This window comes from Aquila chrysaetos, chromosome W, assembly GCF_900496995.4.
Source record: "Aquila chrysaetos chrysaetos chromosome W, bAquChr1.4, whole genome shotgun sequence".
NCBI lineage: Eukaryota > Metazoa > Chordata > Aves > Accipitriformes > Accipitridae > Aquila > Aquila chrysaetos.
Window position 1 is genome coordinate 5,218,780 of NC_054457.1, and position 23,690 is coordinate 5,242,469.

The 23,690-nt window shown below is 40.5% G+C and overlaps 1 protein-coding gene and 1 long non-coding RNA gene across 3 annotated transcripts in view; one reads left to right on the plus strand and one right to left on the minus strand.

Annotated features, from left to right (window-relative positions):
- LOC121232769 (probable global transcription activator SNF2L2) overlaps positions 1-23,690 on the plus strand; it is a 192,437-nt gene that overhangs the window by 127,597 nt on the left and 41,150 nt on the right. For both annotated transcript variants that reach the window (XM_041121185.1, XM_041121186.1), the window contains exon 27: positions 5,810-6,028. In XM_041121185.1, the coding sequence (XP_040977119.1) occupies positions 5,810-6,028 (219 nt within the window). The remainder of the gene's footprint in view (positions 1-5,809; positions 6,029-23,690) is intronic.
- On the minus strand, positions 829-13,297 carry LOC121232825. Its single transcript, XR_005931715.1, has 3 exons — positions 13,288-13,297; positions 1,701-1,704; positions 829-863 (listed from the first exon to the last, which is right to left on the minus strand). It is a non-coding gene; the product is annotated as an uncharacterized LOC121232825 (long non-coding RNA).

Here is a 23,690-nt window from a genome sequence, read left to right on the forward strand (position 1 = left end):
AGTATCCCCCCCTGACTTCCCCATGGATTGGCTGTAATTACCAATAAAATCCGATAGAAGGTGCCCAAAGTATGGAAATGATATCACTGCTGCATACAGATACCAGCTTAACCTCATGACCAGTGATGTAATCATTTCACAAGTTGACATTGCCCAGTACAGCAAAATGATAAGCCTAATCACTCTCCCAGAGGTGATAAACGTAACTACAGGCAATACATAGAGCATATAAGAACTTACACAATGCCACCACGTGAACAAATGAACCAACGTTGTGACTAACATCTATTTATCTAATATAAGAAATGCATATGACAAATTTGTTTCAACACGCTCTGGCCAGATCTGTCGTTATCTCAACCCTTCTCTGCCCCACGTTGGGCGCCAAAAAAGGACTGTTGTGGTTTCAGCCCAGCCGGTAACAAAGGACCACGCAGCCGCTCGCTCACTCCTCCCGCCCCCCTCCGGTGTGATGGGAGAAAAGAAAAAAAAAACCAGAACCTCAAGAGTTGAGATAAGGACAGTTTACTGGGACAACACAAACAGAGAAGTTACAAGAACAACAACGGTACTAATGAAAGAGTATACAAAAAGAGTGATGCACAGTGCAACTGCTCACCACCCGGAACCCGACGCTCCGCCACTTCCTCCACCGAAAGCCGAGAGGGCTCCCCCCAGCCCGCTCCCCATTTATATACTGGGCATGATGTCACATGGTATGGAATAGCTCCTTGGATAGTTCAGGTCAGCTGTCCTGGCTGTGCCCCCTCCCAAGTTCCTGTGAAAATTATCCCAGCTGAACTCAGGACATACCCTCATGGCATTAGGGTACACTCTGCACCGGTATCCACCAAAGCCTCATACTCCCACGGGTCCGATGAGCCAGGCCTTTGAATCTATACAGACCAGCAAACCTGGTTGTTCCTTTCCTCTGCCTGGCTGGAGGCAGGGGCCCCCTGTTCCTTTTCAGAGCATTTATGACCTGACTCCTGTAACTGCAAACTGCAAGTCCCTATATCATGGTACCAGGAGTAGCATTCGAAGCCACACAGACTTATGTTCATTGACTCAGTATCAGAAGGAAGAGAGGCATCTTCAGCCCTTCTAGTGCATCTGGGGAATTGCTCGACAGCAACTGGAGCAGTAATCTTCCTGGATGGATCCTTTTTAGCTGCTGTTTTTCCCTGCAGTTCCAGGTCCGAGGTAGGTGCACCTTCCCACTTCCTCATATCCTCCCCATAGTCTCACAGATAGAACCACAGGGTGGCACGTGGCGTGTGCCCAAAGATCCCTTTCCTTTGAGCAGAGAAAGACCAACTCCATACGGCACTCGATAGCTGAGGCACTGGCCTGTAGGGGCAAGGAAGAAGATATATTCTCCATATTCTCTTCGAGTCACTGGAACTGGTGGGACAGCCTTTCCACAGCTGAGATACAGGCCTGTCGTGTAGAGGGGGAGGGGAAAGAGAAATTCTCTTCGAATTGCTGGAGCTGGCAGGCCAGTCTATCCACAGTTGGTGCCTCAATGTCTGCCCAGTCCATGATCACCAGAGCATTGTCATAGGACGTCGGTGTATTCTGTACAAACTTCTGCCACATAGGCCATGTGCACTAGACATCATCTGGATCTTTAGAGGCCTGGTTGTTATCCAGGTCGCTGTAGACCACCACCACTGCTCATTCCCTCAAATACTGAATACCTTCCTCTGCAGTAGTCCACTTGTCTCGGTAGTTTACAAGATGTTCCTTGAGGGGGATACCTTGTCTTCATGCTTGATAGGAGCTGCCTCCAGATCCTGCAGATGGCTGTCCCTCTTCTGATCCCTTTGTTGATTCCATGGTCCCTAGCGAGGGATCACAGCTGCTGGTCTTCCCTACTGTCTAGTTCTAGACCGTTGGCTCCCTTATCCCAGCATCAGAGCAACCAGGTAGAAATTCACCCACCTCGCTAACCTCTGTAATCTTGCCACATATCTTGCAGCTCACTCAGGGATAGGGACTGCATATTTTCCACCTCTTTTATGATTTCTGTCTCTTCTTCTTGTGGGTGTCCTGCTGCAGAACAGGCTGCCTTTTCTGATTCTTCCTCCTGCTCCCTCTTAGGAGGAGCTTTTTCCTCTCTTACTAACTGGGTCAACCTCTGCTTCTATTGTTTCTTCTTGACTACAGGAGCAACTATGAAAGTTGAGGGTTGGGTATCTGGTTTAGCCACAGTGTCTGTTCATGTGACCTCAGCGTGAGCAACCTTCTCAGTGTCCATTTGTGTGCCCTCAGAGCAAGAGACCTTCTTGCTCTACTGAGGGCATGAGGCCTATCCATCAATAGGCATGGGCCAGGCCCCAACACAACATTAGAATTCGCTGTTTCATTGGGGCAGGCAAGGCTTCTCTCTTTCAAATGCTATACCAATTCAATGGCATTACATGCCTGTATAGGTGTAAAATCCCAGGCTAACAGAGATGATAATGGCCCTGCGCACTTACCCAAATCCTCCCATACACCCTAACACCCAGGGATCGACAGCTTCAGGACATGTTCCTGTGTGGCATTCCCAATTAGTTGTTTAACCTTATGAACATTAATCAAAATGAATACCAGGCTCATGACACACACCAGTGCAAACAGTCTGATTGCATAAGGATAGTCAAGAAACTGAAAGACCATTACAAGAAGCCTGGAAAGACCTATCCTGGAGGAGAGGAAGGGGTAGGCGCCATTCTTCCCTCTCTCCACAAAGCGTGTCTCAGAGGAGAAAAGGGGAAAAGTGTAATTGCTAATTTTCTCCATGAGATCGTTCTTGGAGTACTGGGACAGCAGCCCAAATACCAGATTAGGCTCAAGGCCAGTGCTCATATCTCTCCCAGGCAAAACAAAACCAAGTGATAAACAAGACAGCAAACAGCAACAATTGAAAACAGTCATTAACAATTCTTGGAGTTTGTTGTACAGCAGGAAAGAGATGAAGCACCAGAGCAGGGGAGGGAACACATAAATTAGCATCCAGAGTTGTGCCCGGGAAGAAGGGAGGGGTGGAGGGAAGGTGTTCTGAGATTTGGTTTTATTTCTCATTACCCTACTCTGGTTGATTTGTAATAAATTGAGTTAATTTTCCCCAAGCTGAGTCTGTTTTGCCTGTGACAGTAATTGGTGAGTGATCTCTCCTGTCCTTATCTCGACCCACAAGCCCTTTGTTATATTTTCTCTCCCCTGTCCAGCTGAGGAGGGGGAGTGATAGAACGGCTTTGGTGGGCACCTGGCAACCAGCCAGGGTCAACCCACCACACAGAGTAAATACGTCAGCGTCATGACCAGCAACAACAAGTAATAGCCTACCAAGTAACAACTCAGCTAAACAGGTGTAATGGCTAGAAGTTCAGTCTAGCACACTCTGATCAAATCTGTTATTATCTCAAACCCCTTGAGCCCCATGTTGGGCTCCAAAAAGGACTGTGGTGGCTTGACCCCGGCTGGCAGGTAAGCCCCATTCAGTCACTCGCTCACTCTCCCCCCCCCCCGCAGTAGAATGGGGGAAAGAATCAGAATGGGAAAAGTGAAAAAAACCACTCATGGGTTGAGATAAAGACAGTTTAATAAACAAAGGAAAGAGGAAGGAAAAAAACCACAAACCAAACAAATGATACAAAGGCAATCACTCACCACCTCCCACAAGTAGACTGATGCCCAGCCAGTTCCCAAGCAATGGCTACCTACCCCAAAACATCCTCCCCTCCATTTTTATTGCTGAGCATGATGTTATTTGGTATGGAATATCTCTTTGGTCAGGTCAGGTCAGCTGTCCTGGCTGTGTCCCTTCTTGCAGCCTACCCTCTGTGGGGAGCAGAGTGAGAAACAGAGAAGGCCTTGACGCTGTACAAACACTGTTCAGCAATAGTGAAAACACTGGTGTGTTATTAACACTGTTTTGGTCACAAATCCAAAATACAGCACCACGTGGGTGGCTATGAGGAAAATTAACTCCATCCCAGCCAGACCCACTACATGGCATTTGAGTTAAAAGTCAGTGGGTTTAAGATGAGTGGTTTTTTTATATAAGGACAGTTATAGTTGCAATTTAGAAAGAATAAGATAACTTTTCGAAGGTCAGCAGTATTGTGTGCTTTTTGAAATTGAAAGTTTTAGGCCCTAATTTTACCAAAGCATGCATTCTTTGCTCACATATAAGCATTCGTAGCATATTAATTTCTTTGTTTCTAGGCTTTTGCCCTCACTGAGGACACTGTGAATATAATTACTTTGTTATTTTAAATAAAATAAGGTGGATCTCTTTTGTAAATATATGTTTTGCTAAAACATGGGAAGATGAGACTAGAGGCTTCTCAGAGATAAAAGGGATTTGAATAGAATCTTTTGAGAAACAGCAAATGGTTATTTGTCTCATTTCTCAGCTTAATTGGGAGTGTCTTTAATTTTCTCTGTTATGCTCTTTCCTTTCAAAAAAATAGCAGCTAACATATCCTTAGTTCTTCAGTCTGTACTTTTCAAGTGCAAGCATATTAATCAGTGAAAAAATAAATACAATTTTTGGTCATTATGTATTTCATTAAAGTTCATTACTAAATAATAGAAAAGTATTTTGATTTGGGCTTTGTTTGACTACAGATCTTCATTTCTTGCCAGTTGGCAGGTTTGTCAATAAACTAAACCACATGTGCCCAGTTTGAATGAATACATTGTTTAAAAGGGGGAATACGAAAGTCTGCTATGCAAATAGAAGTCCATACAGTCACTTCCCCATTATGAAGTAATGAAATATGGAATATCATTGATTCTGGAATCTAGTTGGACCTGCATAGTCAGGTTGCATGTATTTCATGCTGTTTTTCATCTGGACTTAGAAATCAGATCATAGGATAATTCAGGTTGGAAGGGACCTCAGGAAGTGTCTAGTCCTACCTTCTACTGAAAGCAAGGTCAGCTATGAAATCAGACCAGGTTGCTCAGGGCTTTATCCAGGATGGAGACTGCACAACCTCTCTGGGTAATCTGTTCCACTGGTGAAAATGCTTTTCCTCATATCCAGTCTGAACCTCTCTTCTTTCAAATTATGCCTGTTGTCTCTCATATTCCCAACATGTACCACTTCCTCGTACATATTGGAAAGCTACTATTAGGTGTCCCGAAGTCTTCTCTTCTCCAGGCTGAACAAGCCCAGTCCCCTCAGCCTCTCTTCACAGGGCATGTGCTCCAGCCCTGTGACCATCTTGGTGGCCCTCTGCTGAACTCTCCCCAGTTCATCAAAGTTTTTCTTTTTTTGGGGACCCAAATCTGGATACAGTATTGTAGATGTGGTCTAACAAGCCCTCAAGCATATCAACTTAAAATCCCCCCCTCCAATTTGGTGTCATCTGCAAACTTTATGAGCAAGCACGCTGTCACCTCTTCCATATCATTTATAAAGATGCTAAATAGGACAGGTCCCAGGATATACCCCTGTGGTACTACACTCGTGACTGGTCTCCATGTAGAGTACAACCCATTAACAACTATTCTTTGTGCCAGATTATCCAGCCAGGTTTTTTTACACATCTGGTTGTCCACCCATCCAGACTATAATATTCTTCACTTCAGTGAAATTTACTTTGTAATAATGAATTTGATTGAAGATCAACTTTCATGTGGGGATATTCCTTTTTATAGTGGCATTTTATAAGTATTGGGGTGGAGGAGGAAAATGCCACCAGAGGAGTTGGTTTAAAGTTTCAAGCATAAGTAAATAACCAGCTATTCCCATGGTTTATTTAATCAAGACCCTTCAAATTGTTGTATCTTTTCCCAACTGCCATTGCAGCGCATGGACATGGATCGTCGTAGGGAAGATGCCAGAAACCCCAAGCGCAAGCCCCGCTTGATGGAAGAGGATGAATTGCCATCTTGGATTATTAAGGATGATGCTGAAGTTGAAAGGCTCACATGTGAGGAAGAGGAAGAGAAAATATTTGGAAGAGGGTCCCGTCAGCGCAGGGATGTGGACTATAGCGATGCTCTTACAGAGAAACAGTGGCTACGGGTACGTATTGCTTTTTTCTTTTTGACAGTTGCTATTTGCGGGGGGGGGATGTTTTCATTGAAGAATACAAAGTTGCACAAGTGAAAACACCGTGTAATATCTAAGGTCCATGTATTCTTATTATTCTGTTTTTACAACTGCTCAAGACATATCTTAGGTTTCAAGCTATGTTGCTGAAGCTTAACTCATTACTAGATGCAGAATCATGATTATAGTTTTTTTTCTATTGCAACTATTCTGTGGCCATAGATATTTCAATATTTCACTTATGTTTTTTGACACAATAAGATTGTCATCATTAAGAGACTTTTCAGTTTAAAGTATGGGAAACCTATGATCATTGTGCATTACAGCTTTCTGTGCTGCAAGTGTATAAGAAAAAACCCAAACTGATCAATTTTAAAGGTTTGGAAACTTTCAAGCAAGTGTCTCTCTTAAGCTTTTTTATTTCCAAGTGCCTCTGTGTTTCTTGATCCCAGTGAGATCAAAAAACTCGATGAGGACCATGTTGCAGGATTTCCATGCCTGAAAGTAAAAAATCTAAACTTACTCTCACTGAATCTATGATTTTGTTGCCCTTAAGGATTTCTTGTCATTCCTCTGCTTAAAAAAAAACAGATAATGAAAATGCTTAAAAATGCTTACAAAAAGCATTAGATAATGAACACTAATGTATATGGCTTTTCAGAATGTTAATATCAGGGGTGGTAAAGAAATTAGGTTTGATCTATAGAAAGTCTTGTCAAAACCAGGAAATTTCATAATTTTTAACTAAATTATGATTTCTAAAGCATATTAGTAAGATTTTTCATGTACAGAACTAGTCTCTGATTTGATAGGTAGTATTCTACCATGGTAGAACAATCACATGCTTATGTGGTTGACACTAATACACAGTGCAGCTAGGACCATAAAAACTAGGGAAAAAAACACCAAAATAAAGTGTATATCAGGTAGATCTGCTCAAGCTCATTTTAAACTAGTTAGCTTCAGTACTGAAATACTCTGGCTATGGCAAAAGCTCAGCTTGGACTTTCATACTTTACTTCTCAGGTTGGTTTTGTACTCAATGTTAAGCCGTTTTCTGTCAAAAAATAATAGCCCTCAAGAAGTCATCTTTCTACCTCAAGGCAAGATCGGCTATTCCTATGTCATTCCTTATAGATGTTTGCCTAAAGGTCTCCACTGATGGAAAATTTAGAACTCCCTAAGGGAAGCTATTGCTGTGATTTAGTTTTCCCTAATACCTGAATTTCCCTAATCTGAATTTCTTTGCTGGTTTTTGAGTGCATTACTTCTTGTTCTGTTCACTGTGATCATGAAGAACAGGTTGTTCACTTCTTTTTTTCCCCCAACATCTTTTTATGTCTTAAAAGACTGTTATCATAACCCTGCTTAGTCTTTTTTTCTTTGTGTTAACAATCCCTGCTCATATGATCTTTTCCCATAGGCCCTGTTTTCTAGACCTCTGATCATTTTCATTCAACTTCCATAAACTCTCTCCAAGTGATTAACAACTTTAAGTTTTATTCAAAGCTAAACACCAATACTCCAGGTACAGCCTTGCCTGAATAAAAGGGAAGAGTTCTTTCACATAACTGCTAGGGTGTTTATACATCATGGTATAGTGTTTTTCTATTTTCTCAGCAGTACAGACACTGACTTGTGTTCAACTTATGATCCAGTATAAACCCTCAATCACTTTCTATGAAACTACTCCCTATCCAATTTTTCCATATATTTTTTTGTACAGTTGTGGTGTGTTGACCTTGGCTGCCTGCCAAATGCCCACCTAGCCACTCTCTCACTCCCCCTCCACAACAGGACAGGGGGAGAAAATAAGATAGAAAAGCTTGTGGGTCGAGATAAGGACAGGGAGATCACTTACCAATCACCGTCACAGGCAAAACAGACTCAACTTGGGGAAAATTAATTTAATTTATTGCCAATTAATAATAGAGTAGCATGGCAATAAACAAAGACAAAAGTAAAAACACCTTCCCCCCACCCCTCCCTTCTTCCCAGGCTCAACTTTAGTCCTTCATTCCTGACTCTTCTATCTCCTCCCCCCCACTCTGAGAAGCACAGAGGGATGGGGAATGGGGGTTGTGGTCAGTTCATAATGCTTTGTCTCTGCCACTCCTTCCTCCTCACGCTCTTCCCCTGCTCCAGTGTGGGGTCCCTCCCACGGGAGACAGTCCTTCATGAACTGCTTCAATGTGGGTCTCTCCCATGGGCTGCAGTCCTTCAGGAACAGACTGCTCCAGCATGGGTGCTATCCACAGGGCACAGCTCCTGCCAGAAAACCTGCTCCTGCGTGGGACTATCTCCACAGGCTGCAGCTTCCTTCAGGGCATATCCATCTGCTGAGGTGTGGGCCCCTCCACGGGCTGTAGTGTGGATATCTGCTCTGATGTGGTCCTCTGTGGGCTGCAGGGGGACTACCTGCTTCACCATGGTCTTCACCACAGGCTGCAGGGGAATCTCTGCTCCAACACCTGGAGCACTTCCTCCCCATCCTTCTCTGACCTTGGTGTCCGCAGGGTTGTTTCTCTCACATTTTTCTCACTCTTCTCTCTCACAGCTGCTGTGCAGCATATTTTACCCTTTTGTAGATATGTTATTAGAGAGGTGCCACCAGCGTTGCTGATTGGTTAAGCTTTGGCCAGCGGTGGGTCCGTCTTGGAACCAGCTCCATCCAACATGAGGGCAGCCACTGGTCTCTTCTCACAGCAGCCACCACTGCAGACCCCCCCGCTACCAAAACTTTGCCATGTAATAAATAAAATAGTTGATTTTTCCTTGCCTAATAGAAATACTTTACATATATCCTTGTTGTAAATTATCCATGTTTCCTCCACTTGTTACACCAATTTATCAAAATCATTTTGAATTTTATTCTTGTTTTCAGGTATACTTGTGGTCCCTGTCAATTTGGTGCTCTTTGCAGATTTAATAGGCACACTTTTCATTCCATAATCCAGGTAATTAAAAAAAGATATTGAATAGCACTGGACCCCTATTTCCACAGCCTTCCATTTTGACAGAACTACTCCGAGTTTTCAGAAGTGCTCTGAATAGAATTTTCTGGCTATTTGCTACACACCTGATAGCAATTTTATGTAGTCCATGTTTACCTGGTTTGTTTGTGATAATGTTGTGTGAAACAAGGTCAAAGCCTTGCTAAAGTCAGGATACAGTATGCACTGCTACTCCTTTTCAACATGGCTTGTTACCTTGTTGAAGAAAACTGCAAGTTCCTTCCTCCTCTGCTGTTAAACTGTGTACTGAAATTAGCTAGTTTAAAGCTAGATCAGATGTTTCCATACTACATAGCAGTCACTTCTAACTGTATTGTGTACATATTTTCAATTGCATTTTCAGGTGGCAAGTCTGTATACTTCAGAGTGTTACAGCAAATGCTGATGTAAGAGTTACTAATATTTTTGAATGCTTGTATTCTGAGGATTAGATTTATAGTGTAGTACTGGTCATGCAGCTTCACAGTAAAAGGTCCTATCCATTAGGTGGACAATGAAAACTTGAATGAAGTGAAACTTTCCTGAGTGTTTTCATGAGATTTATTTTGCGTGGAAAGTAAGGAGTTCTGTTTTCTGCATTTTTACCCCTCACTTGTCTTTTCTTTGAGCAATTTAAATTTTCCTGTTGTTTTTTCTTTTTAAATTACATACCTCAGGGATCATAGAAAAAGAGATGACAATCATGTACAACATTTTCAAGGGAATCTTTAAATGTGTAAAATTATCAGAGGGACTCGATAAGCAGCTTTACCCTGAGGTTTTGCCACTCCCAACTTGCAATGTAACAATATCATACACATTGTATGGAAATTTTAAATCAAATAATTTTTTGTTAAAATAAACTACTTAAATGGCTAAGGCTTTTTAAAAAGTACCCACAAGATTTGATACATTTTAAATTAAGGATGGCACTTTATTTCATAGAAGTTTTCCCTTTACTACCCCACATGTTTTATTATGCCACTCTCCACTCTTGGAGCACTGTAGAAGAAACAGACCTGTTGGTCACTAGCAGCAGGGCTATATCTCTAGGGTTTTTTTTCTTTCTCCAGCTGCTGATACCTTTAAGCTATACTTACATGAGGCTTTTCAGAAGGAAACTTTAAGTTTCTGATTAATTTATTGGTTTGATAATATCATTATCCAACTCACAGCTGTCTCCTTAGCTGCATTTGTCTTTGAGAGATTCAGTTGAATTTTAATTTCTGAGGAGTTTTGCACAGGTCAGCAGCCAGAATTCTGACTGCAGATCAGCTACCTGCTCCTTCTGAGCTGGACCCTGGTGTTCTGCACCAGGTGGGGCGGGGGGGGTGGGCAAGGGCGGGAAGAGAGAGAAGGCACAGGGTTCTTTCTGGATCTCAGTAAGAAAGGCCTGACAACAAATAGCATAATAAAATAGATGTTTTAATAATATAGAATAAAAAGAGGAATATAGATAGCAAGTAAATCTTACAACCCTTCAGATGCTGGGAACCCTAATTTCATGCAGCATCGGACGGACCCCAGATAGATTTTCCCACGGCACACTGCGCAGATCCCATGTCCGTGAAGTAGTCCCTCCTCCCTCCTGTACCATAGTGCCTTTTATCTTATGTAAAAAAAACCCCATACATCTTATCCTGACAAGTTGGAATGTTGTCTCTGTCATAACATCCACAGCACAGGCTAGCACAGGGCATGCCAGCAGATTCCTTTACAATGGCTACTCATGCTAACCTATTGGCTTTTCAAGCCTTAAGTACAAGACCCAATAGAGCAGACATGGCCTGCTCAAGATCACTAACTCCTCAAATACAATGTCTTCCGCAAGGCTCCCAATATACCTGGCCATAACACAGATACCTCAATGCTGAATAGTCCAGTAAGGGTCTTATAGGCTTAATTCCTTCTTGTTGCCTCTGAAGGTGAAAAAAACCCCAAGGAAACAAAACCATCTAATTCCAGTTTTCCTTTCCTGGAGTTCTGGGTGCTGGGTAGTACTTGGTGCCTATGCTCACGTTCACAAGCATATGCATCATTGCAGATCCCCAAAGAAAAAAAAAGACCTCAAGGCATTTGTGCATGTGCATATACAGACAAAAATATGTAATCTTTCTCCTTATCAGAAGAACTGAGTTCTGAGTTTGGAAGCAGTGGAACAAAAATAAAAATTATTATTAGAGCCAAGAGGATGAACTTATGCAATATGTAGTGAAACTACTTTGGAGGCCTGCAGCTGCCCTAGGCAAACTGTAATTGAATATCACTCTTCAGACTCCCTGGGAAGTTATAACAGAAGAACAGGCTTTGATCACTAGCTGATGCTGCAGGGTGCTGTGCCCTAACTATTGGTATGGCAACTGCATTTTCTATAAACAGTGAAGTAGGAGCCTGCTTTCTGATCCTAGAAAGCATTTAAATTGTGGAATTATTGTATCCTCTGGTATATTTCTCCCACAACAGTGCTCCTCACAGGGCAGCAAAATGATAGATCAGCAATTAGATTATTTCTTAAAGGGCCATGAGTGTTCTGTTAAGGACTCCATTGTTTAGGGCTTTTCAAGAATATATGGATTTGTTTGCAGTAGTCACAAATTAGTGTATCTGAGCTGCTGCTCAGCAGCTAAATTGACCAGGATTGCTGTTAGATGTGTTCTATGATATCTGAGATACTTATCCTGACCTGATCTTGATTCTAATAGTCTTGACTCAGGCAGAGGCATCAAGACAGCTCTTACCTGGCTAAGCTAGTTCTGATGCTCTTTAACTCATCCTCCAAACCCTTACTGTGAAGTTGACACAGTTGAAATGTTTTGCATCTGGATTCAGTTTCTCATTCAACATAGTTGCTTGCTTGGTGACATGAACAAAAATCTGTAGATGTGCAGATTTAATTCAAAATAGATTTGCATGGTGTCAAGTGGAACAAGTCTGAAACCTGAGATGAGCAGTGTCAGATTTATCTCACACAGGCATTCAAAACCAAACTATTGCAGACTACTTGCTTTTGCTGATTTAAAAAATTCAAGTGAAATTAAGGCATTAAGTCCATATTTATTTTTCTTATTTAAATTAGAAGAAAGCCAATATTGACATACATATGTACAAAGTATGTGATAGATATTTTTAACATCCTCATGACTATTTTGAATTCCAAGTGTTGGAATATAAAAAAGTATTGGAATATAATAGTGTTGGAAAATATCATGACATAAAAATTATTTCATTTTTTTCTTGCTTTATGTATACTGGCAAAAGTGAATATGTTGTATAGTAAAACTTGTTTTTCAATCTTTCTTTGATCTCCTCAAAATCTTTCCCAGGAAAGTGTTAGGAATGTTTTAACCTATTTTCTTATAAGTTGGAATGTAAAATTGAAAAGTTACATGTTCTCTTTTATCAACTGTTAAAAGGCAACTCTGGCATCAAACACTGTAGTAAAGTTGAGCTAGCTTGTTATTACAACCTGACATAAATTCCAGAGGCTTTTTTTTAGGGCTTGTGTATTGTAAAGGAGCTTTGCCTTTATATATATCTCTTATAATCAATGCTAAGCATATATATTTAAGATGCCATTTTGTAGCTAGTGAACATGAACTCAGTTTGATCTTCAGGTGGTTGTAATTAGATACTACAGTAGCTCTATAGGATTGTGTGTCTTATATTCAATATTAGTTTCAGTTTAGCCTTTCATCTAGTGAACCTTATATTTATTTAATCCTAATGAAGATTTTTATCTAATCCTAATGGACATTTTTTTAACAGGCTTTGTTGAAGGTTGGGATTTTGTGAAAGAGGAAAAAACAAGTATTTGTGAAATTGAGAAAAAGTTGTCTGCATAGGCCATGCGCATATTGTCCATGGCTTTATTTATTTATTTTCCTTTCTTTTATTTTTTTATTTGAAGAAAATTGCATTCTGATATAAATTATGTGCTTTTTAGTATTTAATTGCAGATTCTATTGAACTTATTAAGTTTTGGGGGGCAGTGGGGTAAAAAAAATTTTTTTAATTGTCACTGTGGACCCAGAAAGTCCTTCATTGCTGGGTAAGAGCTATTCCATGACCAGCAACTATCAGCGCATCTCAAGCACTAAAACTACTTTGATCGGCTTGACTGCACATTACAATTTTATGCATGTGGAAGCTGCTTTCTCAGAGTAGTAGGAAGTTAGGCAGTATGTTGCTTCCTACTACCAGGAAATTCTGAAGCAGAAAACATTGTGAGTTTTCTCCCACTGTGGCTCTGTTGATATGAGGTTGAGGAAGGAAGTGCTGCTGACCTGTGGCTTTTAAGTCTTCATGGAGTGAAGGAGTGTTTATCTTCCATGTACATATAGGTGACTGTAACTGAAAAAAATTCAGTTCAGAGACTATTCTAGAAAAGAGAAGGAAATGAGGCCTTTAAGACTGATAAGACAGTTAAGATGAAATGGGCTTTTCTTGGCTTTTTGATGTATGACTGGGAATTAAAGTGCATCTACCCAATACTTAATATTGTTCTGTTTTCTGTGAGGAAGGGGTTAGTTTTAAAGTGAAGAAAAACCCAAACCTATTCCATATTGTGGGTACCTTTCTCATTGAAAATCTAGAGGCAGGACTGAGAGTATGATTATTGGGGCCTAACAAAATACTTCTGAAATGTTTCTTTTATATTTGAAAAATGTTCTCAGTAGAACAATTTTAAATGTCTCAGAAACTGTTTTTGTGTAGTGAAAACCTGAAGTCAGGAAATCTGAACAGCTATTTCAGAGAAATATCTATCAGCAAAACATCTTGATATATTTTCATAAGATTCTTTTATCTTTTACTTTGTCCTAAGGGTTTTACTTGTAAAATACCATAAGAAGTGTTAACATGTTTTCTATTGGAACTGTAAGTATATTCTCCTCTAGGAAACGTTAGAATAAATGTTTGACATAAAAATCCTTTTCTATTTTGGACAACTATGAGTAGCCTTCTTGAGAGCATTAGACAAAAATAAATTGTATTTTGTTTGAAATAGCTATATTTATCACACATATTGACTTGCTATATCCCAGCAGTCATGAACTAAAAGTGACTTTCATACTTGAATTGTAATATTTTTACTCTTTTGAGGTGCCAAATTTTGCATGAAAATTAAAGCCTTGCAAATAAGATTTCTGAGATATCTCATGATAAAAGTCAAAATTCAAATGAAGTGAAGCCTAAATAATTATTACAAATTTCACAGAAATACAGAAAAAAAGAAAGTCTGCATTAAATGTTTTAGATTCAGGTTCCTAGGAGCAGTTTGGGATCTGAAGGAGAAGAAACAATCATTTAAATATTGGGTGCCTGCTGGATCCTTCCTTTCTCTGAGATTGATAAGAGGCTTGACAGTTAAAATGATGGAGCTTATGATACAGTAGGCCATGACATTTTGTCACATATCAGACTTTTGAATAGTGATTAGTCATTAATAAGCTTCCTCTGTTGGATTTGCATTTGCAACATGGATGAAAAGTTGCCTATATTTTTCCAAGCAACTTGTTATATATTTTGGCCAAAGTACTTATTCACTCTGCAAATATAGAAGAATTTAATATTTTGCTTTGTCTAGAGGAGCAATTTCTGGGACTGTTAGTGTCCTAATATACAAGAAAAGAAATATTAACCTAGCAAACATGGAAAACCAGTTAAATTTAAAACTGGGCTTCTCAAAAATTATTAAACCCATCCATAGGCATAACTAGAAGGCCTTTGGATTCTTGACCTTTCAGGTAATCAGATTCTTGAGTCATCTTGAAGTAATCTGCTCAGTGAATTGAATACTCTGTTTTCTGTACCCTAGGAGTGGGATTTTATTTTTAAAAGAAGAAAAAATAAATCTTTCCAATAACATAGAAGATCTGTCCAAGTGTAGAGTCTAAACTTGATAATTTTGGATTACAATATTTCAGAGAAGTTAAGGATTAGTGTACTGGACATCTGTTTCAGTTATCTCTGAGTACATATAATGAGACATTATCAGATGGATCTCAAAGACTCAGAATCTTAGGACTTCATTGCTGCTTGAGGCCCTGCTTGAATTTAATTAATTTCATATATGCACTTACACTGCATTCTCCGTTCTTTTGTGGAGGAACTTCACTTCCTCCTAGACCATTCTTAAAAGCCTGTGCCTTTCTTAGAAATTTCTTTGTATTCTTCAGTAAGCTCCTGCATAAATAATAGCTTTTACTCATCAGTCTGTAATTTGTCCCAGAAGACCAAAAAGTCCTTCTAGAGACATGTACGTTAAAGAACAAAGTTCCACTGTAAATCCTGCAGTATTCTAATGAATGTAGCCAACTCTGTAACTAGAAATGTCCTGAAAACTCTGGACTCATTGCTAGAAGGTAGCTTTGCAAAATGTTGTGCACAGATAGTATGAATATATCTTCTTGTATTACTGTTTCATCTTCTACTTTTATTTAATTTACTGAAAAAGTGTGACTCAGTTTATGTTATCTTTCTCTAAATTATATAAATTGGGAATCTAACAAGGGTACTTCCTGCTGATAGCACTTCTTGTTTGAACAGTCCTTCTTTGTGTTACAATTTTTCTTCTGCCTGCTCTAGTAGTGAGTTGGTTAAGAGTGGCAATATAACAGAGTAAGAAATGAGGAAATGTAAGGTGAGATAAGATTACTCACTACTAAGCAGACAGAAGTTTCAGACTTACCTGCATTAATAGCAATAGATTTCTACAACCAATTTCCCATGCTACTGGAAAATTCTCTAAAGCCACTTTCTCTAAGTAAATGGATGTAAGAGGTCACTATAAATGAAAAAATAATAAAAACAGAAAAGGTTTTTGAAATTTTTTTCAATCAGTTTTGTTTTTATTTAGACTATTTTGTCTCTTCTTTTTTTCCTTACTTATTTTCTTCTTTTTGTTCCTGTTTGCTTATCTTCTACATCTTAAACTTGAAATAAAGTCTGCTTATTTCAAAATGAGAAGTGTTACTTCACCCAAATACAAGGAAAAAAAGAAAACATAATGTCATGGCTTAATATCAGCCAGCAACTAAACACCACACAGCCACTCACTCACTCCACCCCCAGTGGGATGGGGAAGAGAATCAGGATAAAAGTGAGAAAACTCATGGGTTGAGATAAAGACAGTTTAATAGGTAAAGCAAAAGCAGTGCATGCAAGCAAAGCAAAACAAGGAAGTCATTCATTACTTCCCATCAGCAGGCAGGTGTTCAGCCATCTCCAGGAAAGCAGGGCTCCATCACGCATAATGGTTACTTGGGAAGACAAAATGCCATCACTCTGAATGTCCCCCCTTCCTTCTTCTTCCCCCAGCTTCTTATTGCTGAGCATGACGTCATGTGGTCTGGAATATCCCTTTGGTCAGTTGGGGTCAGCTGTCCCAGCTGTGTCCCCTCCCAGCTTCTTGTGCACCCCCAGTCTACTCGTTGGTGGGGTGGTATGAGAAGCACAAAAGGCCTTGACTCTGTGTAAGCACTGCTCAGCAGTAATGAAAACATCCCTGTGTTATCAACACTGTTTTCATCACAAATCCAAAACATAGTCCCATACAAGCTACTATGGAGAAAATTAACTCTATCCCAGTCAAAACCAGCACACATAAGAAAAAACATAAGAGAATTTAAGAAAGAAAGAACATGATGTGACATATGATGACTTTATTGCCATGAATTGAGATTACTTTGCCAGAAAGACAAATTCCAGTTAACTCTTTATACCACTGTCCTATATGGGTATCTCATAATGTACAGAAAAAATTGGTGTTTTCATGTTTCAAAAATTTTATTCAGCTGTAAAATAAGATAAATTTTTGCTACTCTGTTTATAGCTCAAAAGGAGACAAATTATTTTAATATCATTTCAAGACAACTGGCTGTCATCACTAGATGATCACTTCCTTCTCCCTAATGGTCTTGCTTTCCTTGTGAAGTCTGTGAGTCCCAACATCATTTCTAGTGATTGTGCCCTTCTGTCTTTTTGTCCCCATAAGTTTATGAAAAGTTCACAGTTGCAAAATCAGGTTTGATTGATTAAATTTTAAAACTTTGCTTACATTGTTGGATATTTCAATTATTTATTTTTAATCAGGTTGCTCTGAAAAAAACCAACAACAAAACCAATTCAAAACCAGAAAATGCGTTACTACTGTAGTTCATTATAACTGAGGTGAAATTTTCTGGTGCTGGCTGTGTGTGATGCTTTACATTAAGAATGTATTTTATTTGAAACATTTTTAGACAAGAAATAAAATATTGAAAATTAAAACCTTGATCCCATAAGAATTTTAAATAGATACATATTTTTATTTTTTATGACATGCTTTTGCTTCAAAGGAAAATATGTAAATATATACTTACATTGTAATAAAAGTTTATTAGAATAAATCTTCAAATCAAAATGCTTGTGTTTTTGTTTAATCCCAGCAAAATCAGTCTTGCTTATCTGTTGTGTGATGCTATCCAAGAGTGGAAAAAAAAAAAAAAAATCAGTTAAAATAACCCTAACAATCCTTGTATTATCCTCAGATGTTCAGTATCTGAATTATCTGACTGATTTTATTCAGTTGTATTATTAATAGAATATCTTTGTGTCGTCTGATTAGCCATGCCTGCAATATTGTATCATTATTCTTCTTCATAGTCTTTATTAATAATATATTCTCCTGTATGCTGTAGCATAGCAAGAACTATTCAATTATTGCATATCTAGGGAGATAACAAAAAAAAATCAGATATATGGAAACTGTAAACAGCCACAGACATCAGGAAGACCAGTGTTGAGAAACTAAACCAGATAACTGGATTTTAAAGAGGGTTCTTCTGAGGACTTAAAAAGTTAAATTACATGTTAGAGACAGTGTGAGCAAAAATGTAAAGCAAAGAGGGATGGGATTTCAGATAGGGCATAGAAGGAAGAAAAGTGGAATTGGTATTAGGACATCTCTGCAAGACATAAAGGATAAAGCTGAGGAGATAAATTGGAGGGGGCAGATTGAGAAAGCAAACTTTAATATAGGAGTAATTTTACCACCCTGGTCTCCTAGTAGTTTATACATATCGCGATCTGTATTATATCGTCATAGTATTACTGTGTATTTTGAGCATCTAATTTGAGTATACTCCATGAAATTGTGTTCTGATTATTATCACATTTATTTTCTAAATATACTAGAATGTATAATCCTTAAATGCCTGACCTTTCTGCTTGTGCACTCTGTTTTGATTGTGCATAAAATAAAATTAAAATAGAAACTAGGATGATCTGGGAGTTTCAAAGTAGAATGCTCTTTGTTAGAATCCCATGCTTGACAATAATTTATCAGCAGTCCTGGCTAACTGAGGAGGTCCCAGTTGACTGGAGGTTAGCAAATGTGACACCCATCTACAAGAAGAGCTGGAAGGAGGATCCAGTAAACTACGGGCCTGTCAGTCTGACCTCAGTGCCAGGAAAGGTTATGGAGCAGATCATCTTGAGTGCCATCACATTGCACATACAGGACAGTCAGGTGATCAGGCCCAGCCAGCATGGGTTTATGAAAGGCAGGTCCTGCTTGACTAACCTGATCTCCTTCTATGACCAGGTGACCTGCTTAGTGGACAAGGGAAAGGCTGTGGATGTTGTCTACCTCGACTTCAGCAAGGCCTTTGACACCATTTCCCACAGCATTCTCCTGGAGAAACTGGCTGCTCATGGCTTGGACGGGTGTACTGTTCACTGGGTAAAAAACTGGCTGGATGTCTGGGCCCAAAGAGTTGTGGTGAATGGAGTTAAATCCAGTTGGCGGCCGGTCACAAGTGGTGTTCCCCAGGGCTCAGTATTGGGGCCAGTTCTGTTTAATATCTTCATCAATGATCTGGATATGGGGATCCAGTGTACCCTCAGTAAGTTTGCAGACGACACCAATTTGGGAGGGAGGGTTGATCTGCTGGAGGGTAGGAAGGCTCTACAGAGGGATCTGGACAGGCTGGATCAATGGGCCAAGGCCAATTGTATGAGGTACAACAAGGCCAAGTGCCGGGTCCTGCACTTCGGTCACGGCAACCCCATGCAGCGCTACAGGCTTGGGGAAGAGTGGCTGGAAAGCTGCCTAGTGGAAAAGGACCTGAGGGTGGTGGTCGACAGCTGACTGAATATGAGCCGGCAGTGTGCCCAGGTGGCCAAAAAGGCCAATAGCATCCTGGCTTGTATCAGAAATAAGTGTGGCCAGCAGGAGCAGGGAAGTGATCATCCCCCTGTACTCGGCACTGGTGAGACTGCACCTTGAATACTGTGTTCAGTTTTGGGCCTCTCACTACAAGGAAGACATTCAGGTGCTGGAGCACATCCAAAGAAGAGCAACAAAGCTGGTGAAGGGTCTAGAGAACAAATTTTATGAGGAGTGACTGGGGTTGTTCAGCCTGGAGAAAAGAAGGCTGAGGGGAGACCTTATTGCTCTCTACAACTACCTGAAAGGAGGTTGTAGCGAGGTGGGTGTTGGTCTCTTCCCAAGTAACAAGCAATAGGAAACAGCCTCAAGTTGCACTAGGGGAGGTTTAGATTGGACGTTAGGAAAAATTTCTTCACTGAAAGGGTTATCAAGCATTGGAACAGGCTGCCCAGGGAAGTGGTTGAGTCACCATCCCTGGAGGTATTTATAAGATGTGTAGATGTGGTGCTTAGGGATATGGTTTAGTGGTGGACTTGGTAGTGTTAGGTTAACAGTTGGAATTGATGACCTTAAGGGTCTTTTCCAACCTAAATGATTCTATGATTCTATTCTAATATATCACATCTTCTTTCTTAGCATATTTTGTTGTTTGAAACCCAGGATGCTGTTGGTTTAATAAAAAAAGAAAAGCTTTGAGTCCCATGAAACTTATGATTACAGGTTAACAATGTAGGTCTTGTGTCCCAGCCAGCAATGATTTACCTCTTACTGCTACCCTAGCTTGCTAGAAGAACTTGTTGAGGAATGAGCCATTCAGCATAGCAGGAAGTAGTTCTATAAATGGTATGCCTTTGCCGTAGGAGAAGTTCAGACTTTAGGATGCTGTGCATTGTTAGATTTATTTCTTTTTAAGAAAATGGGAAGCTGTTTTTTCTGTTCAATTATATTTTATATGCCTTTAGTGAAAATACTGAGTTAGATAATTAGCATTATGGTGGGTTAACCTTGGCTGGCTGCCAGGTGCCCACCAAGCTGCTCTCTCACTCCCCCTCCTCAGTGAGACAGGGGGAGAAAAGAAGATTAAAAACTCGTGGGTAAAAATAAAGCAATTTAATAAAGAAAAGCAAAGGCCGCACATGGAAGCAAAGGAAAACAAGATTTATTCTCTACTTCCCATCAGCAGGCCAGGTATGAGAGACTGAAAGAGTTAATGTCTCAAACATTGTGGTGGGGCAAGTTCTGCTTAAAGACAAACCCTGCACAGCAAGGAACCAAGGTGAAAAGCCTATCAGCTCAGACATCAGCAACAGGAGGGGGAGGGTGTGCTGGAGGGTGCGCACGCAGCTCCCTGTTCTGATAAGCTGTTCTGATACAAAGATCAAACAAATGCCACGTCTGCAGGGAAGGAGAAGTTACTCCACAAACCACCCCCAAGCCCAAAGGCTCACAAACTGCTCATTAGCCTGATGAGTTCGAGTGCCTGCCCAAAGGAGGGGCAAGGATGATAAAAGGACACAAACTGAAGCCCCAGGTACGCAAGCCCACCGGAACTGGACCCGTCGGCTGACTGGACACCTCGGCTGACTGAACCAACGCTGGACCCAGGACCGGTGAAATCTTTCTCTCTTCCTTTTTCTCTCTCTGTTGTCTTCTCTCTTTCTTTTTCCTTTTCCACAATCCCTACACCTCATCCGTTTCCAGACATAAACCGTTGACCAAGTCTGAGACTAAGAGTAGATCCAGCCGCCCCTGGGCCCTTCTCTGAGGAGGAGTCTGGAAAGCAAGGGGGTCTGCTCTGAACCTCGTGACTCAACGGGAGGGATCTCCTTATTCCCTGAATTGATGTATATGGTTACACGGTTTACAGAAGTAGTCTTATGCCAATTCCTGTTGTGAGAAACCCTGCCACCTACTACCACACCTCCCCAGTTCCATTTGCTTCTGTCATAAATAAATCTTTAACTGATCGTTTGGTGTCGTTTCACCTTAATTTAGCCCAAGGGAATTTCAAATTAAACATGACTCCCTGGTCTGTCCAGTCTGGGTCGTGACACCAGGTCCAGCCACTTCCTGGGAAGTAGGCCCTTAGTACTGTCACAACCCGTGCTGGACAGACCAGGGAGGAGTCATGGTGAGTTTGGAATTCCCTTGGGCTAAATTAAGGTGAAACAACACCAAACGATCAGTTGACTGTTTTATTCATGGCAGAAGCAAACTGAACTTGGAAGATGTAACAGTAGGTGGCGGGGTCTCTCACAACAGGAATTGGCATGAAGCTACCTCAGTAAACCATGTAACCCGTGGTAACCATATACATCAATTCATGGAAGAAGGAGATCCCTCCCGTTGAGTCACAAGGTTCAGAGCGGACCCCCTTGCTTTCTAGACTCCTTCTCAGAGAAGAGCCATGGGGCAGCTAGATCCACTCCTTGTCCCAGACTTGGTCAACAGTTTTATGTCTTAAATGGATGAGGTGTAGGGATTATGGAAAAGGAGAGAGAGTGAGTGAGACAGAGAGAGAAAGAGGAAAAGAAAAGAGAAAGATTTCACCGGTCCTGGGTCCAGCATTGGTCCAGCCAGTCTAGAGGTCCAGTTCTGGTGGGCGCGCACCCACAGGGCTCCTTGTGTTGGCGTCTTTTATAGCCCAGTTCCCGCCTTTTCTAACATCAATCACGCCCCTCTTGTTCTTCTGCACACTGCCCATAAGGACTTATGTAACTCTCAATCTTGTGCGCAGGTGCCATTGGGGGGGGGTGGTGGTCACAAAGGGTCCCTCAGACAGCCATGAGCCCCTTCCTCAAATAAACTTTGTATGACCTCTGGCCATATATGGTGAGCTGCCCTGCTCAGCTATCAGAATTGCATTGTTATGCAGAACTTGCCCCACCACAATGTTTGAGACATTAACTCTTTCAGTCCCTCACAAATACGTGTAGTGGTTGCTTAGGAAGACAAACACCTTAATAACGAATGCCACCTGCTCCTCCCCCCTATTAGCTTTTATTGCTGAGCATGATGTCATATGGTATGGAATATCACTTTGGTCAGTCAGTTTGGGTCAGCTGTCCTGGCTATGTCCCCTCCCAACCTCTTGCCCACCACCAGCCTACTGGCCTTTGGGTGGGGTGGGTGTGTTGGAGAGACAGCCTTGATGCTGTGCGAGCACTGCTCAGCAATAGCCAAAACACTGGTGTGTTATCAACACCTTTCTAGCTACCAATACAAAGCAGGGCCCTATGAGAGCTGCTATGGGGAAAGTTAATTCCATCCCAGCCAGACCCAACACAAGCATGTTAGCAAATCTGTCTGTATGCAAAATTACTTGCAGGAACACTCTCTTCTCTTATGCAGCTTTGAGAGATGTTGAACATTAATGCCTGGGAGGGAAGGGAGTAAGCTATAGTAACACTTTGGACATGCTTCTCTGGGTTAAGAGGGAATAAGAGGGGGATGCAGCATCTAGAGATTTCCTGTTTTGCACAGTATCTCATTTAATCCAAAGAAGGTTTCAACATTATATTGTTTACTATCACTAGTTTTAAGTGTCTGTATACAGTTTCCATGACTGTAGGCAATAGTAATAGCTTTCTTTGACTTTTAACTTTCTAGTAGTAGTACTTAATAATGAGTTCAGAGCAAAGGAAACTAGTATATATCTTGGTCCATGACAAATACCTCTCATAATGTAATTATTGAAATATTAGAGAAAAGCATTGGAGTGCTGAACACTGGAACTGATTTTTATGCCCAACTCTGCTACCACCATGTGACCATACTCAAATCACTTGGTTCCTGCTTCACATAAAATGAATCTAATAACTAATATAGGACTGGTCTGAGAAATTTTTTTATGGTCTTTGAGAATCTTTGATACATGTGAGGTTTAATATATTTAATCTTATGCCATTAGTTACCTTATTGTAACATACAATGTCAGGTTTTTATTTAATAAAATATCCATGGGTGATCTCACCAAGGTAGATTCTTTGTTGTTGTTGTTGTTGATTTTCTCAGGTATTATCAGGTTGGCTTGTGAAAGGACATTGTCACCAGTCAGAGCTATAGATCTTATTGTACATTTTGTTCCATAATTCTTGACTGAAGAGTTGTATGTACGTGATGTTGTGCCATGTTTTCCAGACTCTCAACTAAGTCAATATTAAGAATGCAAACAAAGCAGTTTCTATTTCTTTGTTTACTTCATTTCTTGATGCTCATGTAACAGTATCCACTTTTACTAAGAAGACTTCCTTATGTAAGAAATGACAAAACGGTCCTCCATGACTGATGAGAGAAATGTAACTGCAATTAACAATAGAAAAGCCCAGAACCAACTTCTAGTTGCCTTCTGAAAATTCTTGTTTGTTTGTTTCTCTTTAATCTATGGTCAATATGCTGATTAAAATTCTGGTGCACTGAGAGACTTTGCATGGTCTCAGCTCTTCAGAAAGGGAATTGTTTTATATAACATGAACCAAGACAACAGCAATAA